General features: G+C 55.7%; 1 protein-coding gene across 1 annotated transcript in view; it reads right to left on the bottom strand.

Moving 5' to 3' along the window:
- Positions 1-14062, bottom strand: part of DISC1 (DISC1 scaffold protein) — a 61554-nt gene that overhangs the window by 30347 nt on the left and 17145 nt on the right. Inside the window, 5 exon segments of the mRNA XM_054713160.1 lie at positions 4813-5001; positions 6365-6467; positions 6564-6618; positions 9545-9780; positions 11155-11269. Coding sequence (XP_054569135.1) covers positions 4813-5001; positions 6365-6467; positions 6564-6618; positions 9545-9780; positions 11155-11269 — 698 coding nt within the window.

Here is a 14062-nt window from a genome sequence, read left to right as displayed (position 1 = left end):
ATTAACGATGGACTGCGTTCTTTGCTTTCAGATTTAGTTGTAACCAAACCTTTCTACTCTGTTTTCATTTGCCAAAATAAGGTTAAACTTTTGGTTATTTTAGCCCATTTTTTCATATATATAATTGATTTCAGAGAGGGAGGGAGAGAGAGAAACATCCATGATGAGAGAGAATCATGGATCGGCTGCCCCCTGCACACCTCCTACTGGGGATGCCCTTGACCGGAATCAAACCTGGGACCCTTGAGTCCACAGGCCGACACTCTAGCCACTGAGCCAAACCGGTCAGGGCAGATTTAGCTTTTCATTCCATTTCACAGCACCTGCAATTGCTCAGATGTCAAGTGAGTCCTCCTGAAGTGTTAAGGACGCTGGTAGGGACTAAAGCACCCCCTTCGGCCCCTCTTCACCGACGGGTATCACCCACCGTGGCGGGAGCCAACGGACTCAGCCACGATTTCTGTCTCCCTTCCCATCACACCGTTCCATCTGCTAACACCCCAATCTGAATATCCGCTCCGGACGACGCAAGCATGTTCCATGAAAGACCATCAAACGTATCACCGCTCTCCCTGAAAACTGGAAAAGGAATTTTTTAAATGTTTTAATAAAGATGATCCAAGCCCGGCGGGCGTGGCTCAGTGGTTGAGCGTCGACCTATGAACCAGGAAGTCACAGTTCGATTCCCGGTCAAGGCACGTGCCCGGGTTGTGGGCTCCATCCCCAGTGTGGGGCGTGCAGGAGGCGGCCAATCCATGATTCTCTCTCATCATGGATGCTTCTCTCTCTCCCTTCCTCTCTGAAATCAATAAAAATGTATTTTTTAAAAAGGAAGACGGTCCAAGGTGTGGGTCTGTAATGAAAAATAAAGGACTATCTGGCCCTGGTAAACAAACAAATAATTCTGGTACATTTCTAAAGCCACCACGCTGGACCCCGCAATGAAACGAAGGAAGCATGTGAACAGAGCTTTGACCTCAGTGGACTTAGAATCTAGCCACAGGCGCCCGACATGGGTATTGTCGGCACCCAGGAAGCAAGTTCGGCGGTGAGGAGTCACGGCAGGCACCCTTCGTCACACCAAGACGGCCTCCTGTGCACCTGAGTCACACCCCCAATTCCCGAGGCTGCAGAACCTCTGGCGGGGCTGGGACGCTGTGCGGCTGCGCCCGTCGTCAAGGTCAGAACGACGAGTGTCGAAGGCCGCAGGTGGACCAAACAGAAGAGTCCGGGGCCCTGATCGCCTGGAGCTGCTGATCCAGCCCTGACCGGCCTTTTTCTCCTGAGCCCGCGTTCTGCAACCCTTGCTGGAAGTCAAGGTCGGGTTTTCTTGTTTGTTGGTTATTTTGTTAAATATATTTCTATTGATTTCAGAGAGGAAGGGAAAGGGAGGAGAGAGATGAGAGAGAAACATCAGTGATAAGAGAGAATCATGGATCGGCTGCCTCCTGCCTCCTGCACGCCCCACCCTGGGGATCGAGCCCGCAACCCGGGCATGTGCCCTTGACCGGAAATCAAACCGTGACCTCCTGGTCCACAGGTCGACGCTCAACCACTGAGCCACACCATCAGGGCTCAAGATCTGCTTTCAAGCACACGGCACAGAGCTCAGTGCTTGAACAGTCTTCCTTTGAAATGTTTTACCGGAGATGAAAGAGTCCGCGTGTGGCACACACGTGCCTGTGCACGCATTCCCTTGGGTTTGCTCTGCATTCAAACCTGAGCAGAGAGCTCCCTCTGACTTTTCGGCTCTCAAAACCCAGCAAGTGACAAGCGTGTGAGCTGCGGCCCAGTTTCACTGCATTTCAACGGATAAAAGCTTTCACTGACGAAGGAATTCATTAGTCGTTGAGTTTTGTTGTTTTTTTTTGTCCCCCACACTCTCCCCGGCCCAAGCGTGTTCGTTTGGTTCACGCACAGCCAAGTCACCTCCGACGGGTTACAAATCCGCTCCAGGCCACCACATGGGGAAAGGGTAGAGCTGATCCAGCAAAATCCAAGCACAAGACCCAGACGCCTTCGCCACGGTAATGAGCCGTCTGCGATGCAGCATCTGCCCCGGGAACAATCTCCCGTCCCATTTGTTGATGTTTTATTCATCACTCTCAGCATCCTCCGTGAAGTGACAGTGATGACATTCAGGAAGTCCTGCACGGCTCCTTTTTAAAGAGATACGACGGGCTCTCCAGAGCTCGGCTGTTCAATGGGAACGCTGCTGCCCTGAATCGGTCCGAATTGGCTCACATCTCCTTTATTCTTAGACTAGAGGCCCGGCGCACGAAATTCGTGCACAAGTAGGGTCCCTAGGCCTGGCCGGCGAGCAGGGCCGATTGGGGCCTTCTGGCTGCTGGCTGGGGCCTCCCTTAGTTCCACGCCGCCCCCTGGTGGTCAGCACACATCATAGTGAGCAATTAAACTCCCTGTCTCCCGGTTGAACAGCCGAAGGGACTTTGCATATTAGCCATATATATATATGTATATATATATATATATATATATATATATATATATATATGTGTGTGTGTGTGTGTGTATATATATATATACACACACACATACATATATATATATGTATACATATATATATGTGTGTGTGTGTATATATATATATATATATATATATATATATATATATGTGTGTGTGTGTGTATATATATGTGTATATATATATATATATATATATATATATATATATATACACTAGAGGCCCAGTGCACAAAATTTGTGCACTGGGGGGGGGGGTCCCTCAGCCTGGCCTGCATCCTTTCACAGTCTGGGACCCCTCAGGGGATGTCCACCTGCCAGCTTCGGCCCGCTCCCCGGGGGATCAGGCCTAAGCTGTCAGTCAGACATCCTCAGCACTGCCGAGGAGGCAGGCACCACCGCTGCACACACAGCCATCAGCCCGGCTTGTGGCTGAGGGGAGCTCCCCCTGTGGGAGCGCACTGACCACCAGGGGGCAGTTCCTGCGTTGAGCATCTGCCCCCCTGGTGGTCAGTGCGCGTCATAGCGACCGGTTGTTCTCGGTCATTCAAGCTGTTAGGGTCCATTCGCATATTACCCTTTGATTATATAGGATAGAGATGCATAGTGCATTCCCCACGTTGTACCCAAAACTGTGTGGGGATCATAGGAGAGATTTCATCATTTTCATTGTTTATCCAATTTTAGAAAGTCCATAGCAGAAATTCGGTTGAGGTACAACAGTGCTCGTTCCCATGGTAACGTGAGCCACGCTGTTCCTCGGGACCAGAAGTTACACACCAAGGCTCCAATGGACAGGCTCTCGTGGCACATTTGACAAAAACAAGGCTTGGGGAAAAGTGAAAAAGAAAGAGCAGCTCTGAGTTGAGCCAACTTAGGGATGTCCGTCACTAAAAAGACACGGTAACACCCGGCTGGCGTGGCTCAGTGGTTGAGCATCGACCTATGAGCCAGGAGGTCACGGTTCGATTCCCAGTCAGGGCACATGCCTGGGTTGCGGGCTCCATCCCGCGAACCCCTGAGCCCAGCAGGAGGCAGCTGATCCAGGATTCTCTCTCATCATGGATGTTTCTAGCTCTCTCTCCCTGTCCCTTCCTCTCTGGAACCAATACAAACATATACATTTTTAAAAGGCACGGTAACAGGTACCACCCTAACTCTGTGAGGAGACCTCTGTCGACACAATTTAGGAAGCCTTTAAAACCAGATTTACTCATAGTAAAATGGCACGCCTCGTTTCTGCTGGCCGATTTCAAATCCAGCTACGCAATACCCCCAGCCTTTTCTTCTTTCGAAATAAGCGCACTTGGTAAATACAGTCACTCTTAGTACGTGTGTCTTTCGTTTTCCTAGGAAACCACATGTATGTAGGGACCGTGACAGGCTATGTGTGACCTCTGCCCTCCAGAAACCTGGAGTTTCTAGGGAAAATGCATGGGCACACTCATAAACACACACACTTACACACACACACACACACACACACACACACACACCCTTCGTATGTCACCTCATTGATGAATCCGCACCATTGATCAGCCTGCGAGATGGAAGTTACTCTTCTCCTTTCACTGGTACAGAAACAGGCTCCAGCATTGCACAGATTTTAAATCTGAATTTGCTTCTTAGGATTCTATTCTGCGTGTTGGAAACGGAATCGCCGTAAATGCGTTACTTTTTTGTTTTTTTCCTTTAAGAAGTAAGATTTTTTTACTTTATCCATTTGGACTGAACTGGAGTCCTCTGAGACTATTCCTCAGGGAGCCAACCTCAGGGTGACCTTGGCCACGCTTCACGAGGGGCCTGGGAAAGGAACACGGAACGCTAACTCCTCCGCCCAGGGGCCGCTCTGGCCTCAGCCGCTCTGGCCTCGCCCACATCGCTCCTGGGGGAAAAGCTCTCAGAAAAGCTCACGCACAAAAGAGCCCCCGTCCCGGCCTGTTCCCGGGGCTCTTGGAACCAGCCAGCGTTCATCCGCGATCGTCAAGCCAGGAGACAGAGCCAGGGACCCAAAGGAAGACAGCCGTCCAACAGGGCAGGTTCTCAAGCCGTGTGCCAAGGGACCCCTTTGCTCTCCAGCACCAGGAGGCCGTGAGCAAGTCCGGGGAGAGGAGGGGGAGCGACCGAAAAAGGAAGGATCGCCTGGGGTCGCAGAACAAAAGCTGCCAAGTCCTTCCTCCCCGTTCGCCAAGGCTCCTGGCCAACCCTCCTCCCGGGGCGGCGGCGGTGTGTGCGTGCGATCCAGGCCGCACTTCGGCCCGACCCGCCTGGCCACACAACACCATCGATCTCATGAATATTCCAGCAGCGACCGCGGAGGCGGCTTACCGTGGGCGGCTCTCCGGCGGTCCAGCTCCCTCTGCAGCCGGCCGTGATCCGCCTTCACGCCCCCCAGCGCCGCGACGTTCCTGGCACTCAGCGCCGCCAGCCGGGCCAGGAGTCCCTCCAGCCCTTCCCTCTCCGAGGTCAGCGCGCCGATCTCCTCTGCGAGCTCCTTGGCCGTGGAGAAGTGGTTTCCTGCGGCACAGCGTGGAGAGAGGAAGGAGGGGACGTCAGCTTCACGGCACCCCCACGCGTGAAGGATTTATTGTTTTTTTAATATTTTTTCTTATTGATGTCAGAGAGGAAGGGAGAGGGAGAGAGAAACATCCATGATGAGAGAGAATCACGGATCGGCAGCCTCCTGCACGCCCCCACTGGGGATGGAGCCTGCAACCTGGGCATGTGCCCTTGACCGGGAATGGAATCGTGACCTCCTGGTTCATAGGTCGACGCTCAACCACGGGGCCACGCCGGCCGGGCTGGACCAGGTTTTCAAGCAACAGATGGAACAGTAGGGGCGGCACCAATTGGGCCCCCAACTGAGCCACCAGGCAAACATGCCCCAGCGTGCATCGCCTCCTGGGAACGGTTCGGAGAGAAAAGACGTCTACACACACGTGGGAAGAGCTCACGCGGACAAGAGGGGTCGCTGGGAGGACAATCCCAGTCCCATCTGCAACTCGGCGCGAACCCCTGAGCCCAGGGCCCTCGACCAGACGTGAACGATCAGGGACTACACCCCGGGCCCCGCCCGCAGCCTGAGGAACACGGCTGGGACACGCATCGTGGGAGCCGGGCAAGCGTTGCACACGCAGAAGGAGCCCAGTTCCCCGAAAGGCGCGAGCCATCGGAACGCCGCGCCGCCCTCGGCTGATATTTCACACGCGTCCTGGCCTCCGTCCCCAGGCCGAGGCCACGCTCGCTGATTGCGGGAACCGGCCCGGGGCCCCGCGGTGGAAATCAGAGCGGTGCAGACGCTGACTCCTGAAGGGAGGCCCATCGGGGACCCGGGGGACCCCAATCTTCGGGACTCTAATGGGCCCGCGCCTCGACGCCGCCCGAGGGTTGGCGCAGAGGTGGATGTCCCGCCTTCGCCATCACGCTACACAGCAGCCGGGGGAGGAGCAAGCGCACTTGGGCATTCATGTTGGGCTGGGTTTTTTTTTTAATATATATGTCTATATTTTATTGATTTCAGAGAGGAAGGGAGAGGTAGAAACACCAATGAGGAGAGAGAATCATGGATCGGCTGCCTCCTGCACACCCCCCACTGGGGATCGAGCCTGCAACCCGGGCATGTGCCCTTGGCCGGAATCGAACCCGGGACCCTTCAGTCCACAGGCCGATGCTCTACCCACTGAGCCACACCAGCCAGGGCTCACGTTGGTGTTTTTTTAAAGCCCCTGTCAAGACAGTCTATTCTACAAATAAAATTAAAGATCTCTAGGCATATGCTAAAGCCAAAACTGACTTTAGCCACTCTGTTCTGTCTCCCTTTATCCTCAACGGGTCTGAGTTTAAATATTTCCCACCACCACCACGGCTGCGCAGCCGCTACCTGACACAGCGAGCATCTTAGCCTCCAGCAACGCCGGGAGCTGGGCCTCGATCTCGTGCAGGCTCCTCCGCAGGGAGCCGCACAGCCTCTGGGTCCCGCACACCTGTGGGGGGGGACACAGACCTGAGTCCCCCTCGGGGACAACCGGGAAGGCAGCAGAGCGCGATCTCTCTGGGAAACGGGCGTGGGGAGGCCTTACCTTCGCGCCGATTTCTTTCAGGGACCAGTTGAGGGGGTCCACCCTTTCCTGGAGGCTGGAAGAACGAACGAAAGAGAGGGCCTTGGTCTCCTGGGCGTCACCGTTCCGTCCCACCCCAGACCGGACACTCGGAGGCACTGGCCCCCCTCGGCCCACTGGCTGCAGAACAGAAGGAAAGACGGTGCCGAATGGCCGCCCTCTGGCTGTGGAGTTCAGATGCCGGTGGGAAACGGACTGCCCCTCCCGGATGAGGCCGGTGGTCGGCAAACTCATCAGTCCACAGAGCCAAACATCAACAGCACGACGACTGACATTTCTTTGGAGAGCCACATTTTTTAAACTTAAACTTCTTCTAACGCCACTTCTTCAACATAGACGCGCCCAGGCCGTGGTGTTTTGTGGAAGAGCCACACTCAAGGGGCCAAAGAGCCGCGTGTGGCTCGCGAGCCGCAGTTTGCCGACCACGGGCTTAGGCCACCGTTAAGCTCCATCTACTGACAGGGGGCAGGACACCCCAGGCATGCTCCTGGCGACAGAGGGTTAAAATTCACGTCCCTGCCCTGACCGGTTTGGCTCAGTGGATAGAGCGTCGGCCCGCGGACTGAAGGGTCCCAGGTTCGATTCCGGTCAAGGGCATGTACCTTGGTTGCGGGCACATCCCCAGTGGGGGGGCGTGCAGGAGGCAGCTGGTCGATGTTTCTCTCCCATCGATGTTTCTAACTCTCTAACCCTCTCCCTTCCTCTCTGTAAAAAAAATCAATAAAATATATATTTTTTTTAAATTCACATCCCTGCAACTACCTTCCAAACACGAAGGTCTACGCGGGATGGCGGTTCATAGGCAGGTCCTGAGCTGATCTGTTTGGGGACACAGTGCCATTCCCCAAATCCGTGCCGAGCACCTGCCGTGTGTGGCAGTGGGGGGAGCTCACGGGAGATGCACGAATTTAACGTATATCCACCTACGCCCAGCCCGTGTGGCTCAGCGGTTGAGCTTCGACCTAGGAACCAGGAGGTCGCGGTTCGATTCCCGGTCAGGGCACAGGCCCGGGTTGCGGGCTCCATCCCCAGTGTGGGGTGTGCAGGAGGCAGCCGATCCATGAGTCTCTCTCATCATGGATGTTTCTCTCTCTCTCTCTCTCTCTCTCTCTCTCCTTCTCCCTTCCTCTCTGAAATCAATGAAAACATCGTTTTTAAAAAACAGGCGTTCCCAGCCACACTCCAAGACTGATCCACGCAGTAACAGGACAGGTGGGCAGTGGGTCCACGTAGGATCCTGGAACGTAGCTGACCCCCAGGGCAGCGTCTTCAGGGAGCGCCCAGGGTGCCAAGCACCCCCTTCCGGGCTGACTCAACGCGTGGGTCTGGGCTCAGCTCCGGCCCTTTCCCAGGAAGAACATCAGCCTCCCTCAGAGACGCGGGCGGGAGCAGGGAGGCCGCGGTGCGCATAATTGGCTGCGTTGTTTTCCGTCTGACCCGATTTGTATTTAATTTATGTAATTTATGCTATATTACGTCTTGCAGTAGATTTACCTGCCTAATTATGTTTTGCTCAGACTAATGTTCACGTTCGTGGCATCCCTGGGGTAGACACGGAATGAACGTGGCAGGGGAGGGGGCGGGCAGGGGAACCAGAATAATCCATGCCCCCTGCCAGTGGCTCGCAGGCTATTTTTAGCAGAACGCTATTAAACAGAATTTATTAAACAATATATTCCTATTGACTTCAGCAAGGGAGAGGGAGAGAGAGACAGATATATCACTGAGGAGAGAGAACCATGGATCGGCTGCCTCCCGCACGCCCCCTACCGGAGATCGAGCCCGCCACCCGGGCATGTGCCCTGACCGGGAATTGAACTGTGACCTCCTGGTTCATAGGTCAATGCTCAACCACTGAGCCTCGCCAGCCAGCTGGGCAGGGGATCTGTTATGACTGAGGTGGGGTGTCTGGCCTACGACAGATGATGTCGCCTGGACCCCGCTCACTCACTGGTCCTTCCGTCACACTGGGGTCCCCAAACCATGATTCCAGGAGCAGAAATACACATTGACAACCACCCAATTAGATGACTGAAATGTCTAGACACAAGAGTTACGTGCACTCCAACGGTTACAACAAATCCCTGGCCCTAGCCGGTTTGGCTCAGTGGATAAGAGCGTCGGCCTGTGGACTGAAAGGTCCCGGGTTCGATTCCGGTCAAGGGCACATGCCTGGGTTGTGGGCTCGATCCCCAGTAGGGGGCGTGCAGGAGGCAGCCAGTCAATGATGCTCATCATGGATGTTTCCATCTCTCTCCCTCTCCCTTCCTCCCTGAAATCAATAAAAATATATATTTTAAAAAACAAACAAAAAAACAAATCCCTTGTTTCTCTCCAGCTTGCACGCTGCTGTGACAAATCCCTCGTCTCAGGTCAAATGACACTGGGCCCTAGAAAGACAAACATTGTCTCCATAGGGTGGCAGGTAACGGTTTAACACGCACCCCAGACCAAACTCACGCAACTGGGGATAATCGTGGGAATAAAGATGGCGAACATTTACTGAGCGCCTCCTGTGTCCCAGCACGCTCCTGCACCCCTGACGCAGATTCGCGTTTCAAATTCTCATAACTCTTTGAGACAAGAAACTTCAAAGAGGGATAGAGGGCCCGGGCTGGTGGCTTCGTTGGCTGGATGGTCTTCTCTGTACACCAAAAAGGTTGCGGGTTCGATTCCCAGTCAGGGCACATACCTCGGTTGTGGGTTCCATCCCTAGTCGAGGCGCAAACGGGAGGCAAACAGATCGATGATTCTCTCTCATCACTGATGTGTCTCTCTCTCTCTCCCTCTCCCTTCCTCTCTGAAATCAATAAGAATGTATTTTTAAAAAAACAAAGAACTGCAGCTCCGTTTGGGAAATATCATCCATGAGGGACAGCAGACAAAGCCCACCCACACACGGGCCCAGGGGAGCGATGGAAATGTCAGGAAGTCGCCAGTACCTCCTTATGGTCTCGGGAGGTCCTGCAGGGAGGGGGATCTGCCCGGCCAGGGCCAGGGTGTCCCTCGCCGCCTGGTGGACCTCCTGCAGCTCGCCTGGGGTCAGCCCGTCCAGCAGGGGGCGCAGGTCACAGTCCCGCCACCGGAGGAGCTGCTGCTGCAGGTCCATCTCCCTTCTCAGCTGCTGGTCCCGCGCTGCCAGCACGGACATCCGGGCCTGCAGGGCTTCCATTTCCTCCTGCGGGGAGAGGAGGGGCGAGTTCATCATGAGCCCTGTGCTGCTTTGGAGCTGGGTGTTCAGTCCAAGGCTCTTTCCAGAGCCAGGCTGCCTCTGATCCACGTTTCCTCACAGCCCCCATTCCTGCCTCCAGGCCCCCAGGGCCCCCATTCCTGCCTCCAGGCCCCCAGGGCCCCCATTCCTGCCTCCAGCCCCCATTCCTATCTCCAGGCCCCCCATTCCTGCCTCCAGGCCCCCAGGCCCCCATTCCTGTCTCCAGGCCCCCAGGCCCCCATTCCTGCCTCCAGGCCCCCATCCCCCCAGCCCTGCCTCCAGGCCCCTAGCCCCCCATTCCTACCTCTAGGCCTCCAGACCCCCCCATTCCTGCCTCCAGGACCCCAGCCCCCCATTCCTGCCTCCAGGCCTCCAGCCCCCCATTCCTGCCTCCAGGCCCCCAGCCCCCCATTCCTGCCTCCAGGCCCCCAGCCCCCCAGCCCTGCCTCCAGGCCCCCAGGCCCCCCATTCCTACCTCCAGGCCCCCAGACCCCCCATTCCTGCCTCCAGGCCCCCAGCCTCCCATTCCTGCCTCCAGGCCCCCTGCCTCTGGGGGGTGTCTCACCGTCCAGAGCTCCTGATCGCCCTCCCCCTCCCCCTTAGCTCGGTGCAACCGCTAGGCTCCCAGCCCCTGGGTGACCCGTCCACCGCTCAGGGCCACCCGGAGCTCCCGCGTGACGCCTGCCAGTCATTCCCAGAGCCTCTGCCTCGCCCAGTTCCTACTTACAACCCACCTCCTGACCACTGCTACTCACAGTCCAACTCGACAGGAATTTCCCAAGCGATTTCTTCCAGCCTGGGAAGACCTCTCTGAAGGTCAGGCTGATAAGAGGTGACAAATCGGCCTGGCAGGCAGGGAGGTGCACGCAAAGGCAGTGAGCGCCACCGGAACGAGCCCGAGGCCGAGGGCCGCAAACCCCTCCGCCCCCCATTGTAACGAGGCTCCTGCGAGCCCAGCTGTCACCTCCTCGCATCTGCCCTTTGCACTTGCGGGGAACTACCTAGCGCTAATCGCCACCCACGCCAAGAACCACTACGCTGCCTCTGGCCTAAATGGGTAAGGAAAAGCCCTCCTATTTCTTTTCTTTTTTTAAATATATTTTTATTGATGTCAGAGAGGAAGGGAGAGGGAGAGAGAGAGAGAGACACATCTATGATGAGAGAGAATCATGGACCGGCTGCCTCCTGCACGCCCCACACTGGGGATCGAGCCTGCCACCCGGGCATGTGCCCTGACCGGGAATCGAACCGTGACCTCCTGGTTCACAGGTCGACGCTCCATCACTGAGCCACGCCGGGCAGGCCTGCTGCCTGTTTCTTGAACGTTCTTCCCCTGCTTACCTGCAGTTGCCGCTTTTCTTGAAGGAGCCGGTCTCGTCTGGGGACGGACGCGCACGGGAGGTCCTCAGCGGGGGGCTCCATGCGGAGGGGGGCCTGGGTGTCCTCGCCGCCCGGCCTCACAAATGAAACAGGCGTGTTGGTACAGGTATTGGGGAAGCGGGGGACGCTCGGGTGGACAAGAATGTGAAGAGCAAGAGATTTCACAGGGGGGCCCCCAGCCGTCCTCCTCCTGAGGCGGGTCCCAGGGGCGAGGTCCCCAGGGTAAGTCTCTGCTTTAATGACCATCTGCCGGGGCTTCTGCTTTCCCGCGGAGCCAGCTTGCTAGTGTCGGACCCGCACCGCCCATCCCCCAGCCCCTGGCCGAACGCCGGTGGTTCTATGTGCTGATCCTGGAACACACACACCCGATTTTAAAGATTTAGTAAGAAAACCAAGAGTGCAAAATAGCTCACGGATGATACTTTTATGTTCGTTACATGTTGAAATAATAGTATTTTTTATGCGTTGAGTTGAATTAAATGTATTTTTTACATGCTTTTTTGTTTCTTTGTTTTTTAATGCAGCTACTAGCCTGGCCGGCGTGGCTCAGTGACTGAGCATCAACCTAGGAACCAGGAGGTCACGGTTCAATTCCCGGTCAGGGCACATGCCCTGGTTGCGGGCTCGATCCCCAGTAGGAGGCGTGCTGGAAGCAGCCGGTCATTGATTACCTCTCATCATTAATGTTTCTATCTCTCTCCCCCTCTCCCTTCCTCTCTGAAACCAATAAAAATCTATTTAAAAAATAAATAAAAATAGCCCTAGCTGGTTTGGCTCAGGGGATAGAGCGTCAGCCTGTGAACTGAAAGGTACCAGGTTCGATTCCCGGTCAGGGCACGTGCCCGGGTTGTGGGCTCCATCCCCAGTGTGGGGCGTGCAGGAGGCAGCTGGTCCATGATTCTCACTCATCGTGGATGTTTCTCTCTCTCTCTCCCCCTCTCCCTTCCTCTCTGAAATCAATAAAAATTTATTTTAAAAAAAAAAATAAAAATACTTTTGACTGAAAAAAGATGGACTGTTTCTGAGGCTTTACAAAACCATCGTCATCTACTGACGTCCGCGGGAATGTTCGCGCTGCCTCCTCCACCCCCCCACCCCCACCCCCGGCCCCCGAGTCTCGCCTGTTCACACAGCCCCTCGTGCTAGGCTGTGAGCCTCGGGGGACAGTCCTGGGTCCCAGGGCCCAGCCCTGAGCAGGGTCTTCGCAAATATCTCTTGACTGATTTCATAAGTCCGGGTCCCAGAAAACCCAGAACTGGCTTATGATCGGCGCTCCGCTCCTGAGATCACGCCTCTGCACACGTCTATTTCCCGGCGTGCTCTGCGTGTGCAAATGTTCAGTTTCCTGAATTTCCTAAACAGGCACCATCGGGGCCGGGCGGGGAGCCATTGGAGGAGATCCGCATCTGATTGAAATCCGCGACGAGGAGCCACAGGTGGGTACCTGGGAATTCTCTGTTCTGGTTAATCACATTCATTACCTAACCCACCAGGGAGGCCCCCGTGGTTACCCACGCGCCTCCCGGTCTCTGAGGCTCTGACGCGGGTGCGGGAAGCGTCCCCAGTCGGCGGAGCGACGCCCCAGGACACACACGGCAGCTCCGTAATGAAGCCGGGGACAGGTTCCCGCCTTGCAGACCTCAGTCCTCTGAGCCCCCCGCCTCTTCCTTCCACCGTGTTGTTCCCTTTTTGCTTCAGTCTCAACGTGCAATCCCCAGTGTCGGCACAAACCAGCGGCCCTGCTCTCAGCGAACCCGGATGTGAAACCAGCCCGTCCCTGGGGCGAGAATCAAAGCAGGAGGGCGGGCCCTGGCCGGTGTGGCTCAGTGGATAGAGCACTGGCCTACGGATTGAAGAGTCCCGGGTTCGATTCCCGTCAAGGGCACAGGCCCGGGTTGCAGGCTTGATCTCCAGTGGGGGGGCGTGCAGGAGGCAGCCGATCCATGGTTCTCTCTCATCATGGATGTGCCTACCTCTCTCTCCCTCTCCCTCTCCCTTCCTCTCTGAAATGAACAGCAATATGTATTTAAAAAGTAAAGCAGGATGGGGGGGATGTTAGAACAGCACGCGGGGTGCAGGGCACTCGGGGTGTCTTGGACCCCAGGTGCAGACCTGAGGTGGCTCGCAGGCCCCCATCTGGGACTGCCCAAAAAATGCTGCCCTTCCTACTTTTGTCTTTTCCCCCAATCATTTAAGGAGGAATAAAGCCTGTTGGTAAAATAAGATCCCAGCCTGGCTGGTGCGGCTCAGTGGCTGAGCTTCGATCTATGAACCAGGAGGTCACAGTTCGATTCCCGGTCAGGCCACATGCCCGGGGTGGTGGGCTCCATCCCCAGTGCGGGGCGTGCAGGAGGCAGCCGATCAGTGACTCTCTCTCATCATTGATGTTTCTATCTCTCTGTCCCTCTCCCTTCTTCTCTGAAATCAATTAATTTGTTGGTGTTTTGGTTTTGGTTTTTTTGGTTGTTGTTAATCCTCACCCGAGAATATTCCCTATTGATTTTTAGAGAGCGTGGAAGGGAGGGGAAGAGACAAGAGAGAGAAAAACATCCATGTGAGAGAGACACACCCACTGGTTGCCTTCTGGGGGATTGGGCCTGCAACTGAGGTACATGCCCTTGACCCGAATGGAACCCGTGACCCTTCCGTCCACAGGCCGACGCTCTATCCACTGAGCCACACCGGCCAGGGACAAAGGACGGTTTTCCTCCCTCGGCCAGCAGGACCGTCTGACTGGCTAACAAGGACAGAAAACCGAGCTTGCTGCCCTCAACAAGAGGAAACCCACCCGACCTTCTCCGAATCTTAACCCCCAGGCCCTGGCTCTGCCTGTCCAGGGCCTCTCCCTGTCGATTGGTGGAAAGGGCGT

This window comes from Eptesicus fuscus, chromosome 24 (assembly GCF_027574615.1).
Source record: "Eptesicus fuscus isolate TK198812 chromosome 24, DD_ASM_mEF_20220401, whole genome shotgun sequence".
Lineage (NCBI taxonomy): Eukaryota > Metazoa > Chordata > Mammalia > Chiroptera > Vespertilionidae > Eptesicus > Eptesicus fuscus.
The sequence above is the reverse complement of the archived record's forward strand: the minus strand, read 5'-3'. Positions and strand labels throughout refer to the sequence as shown.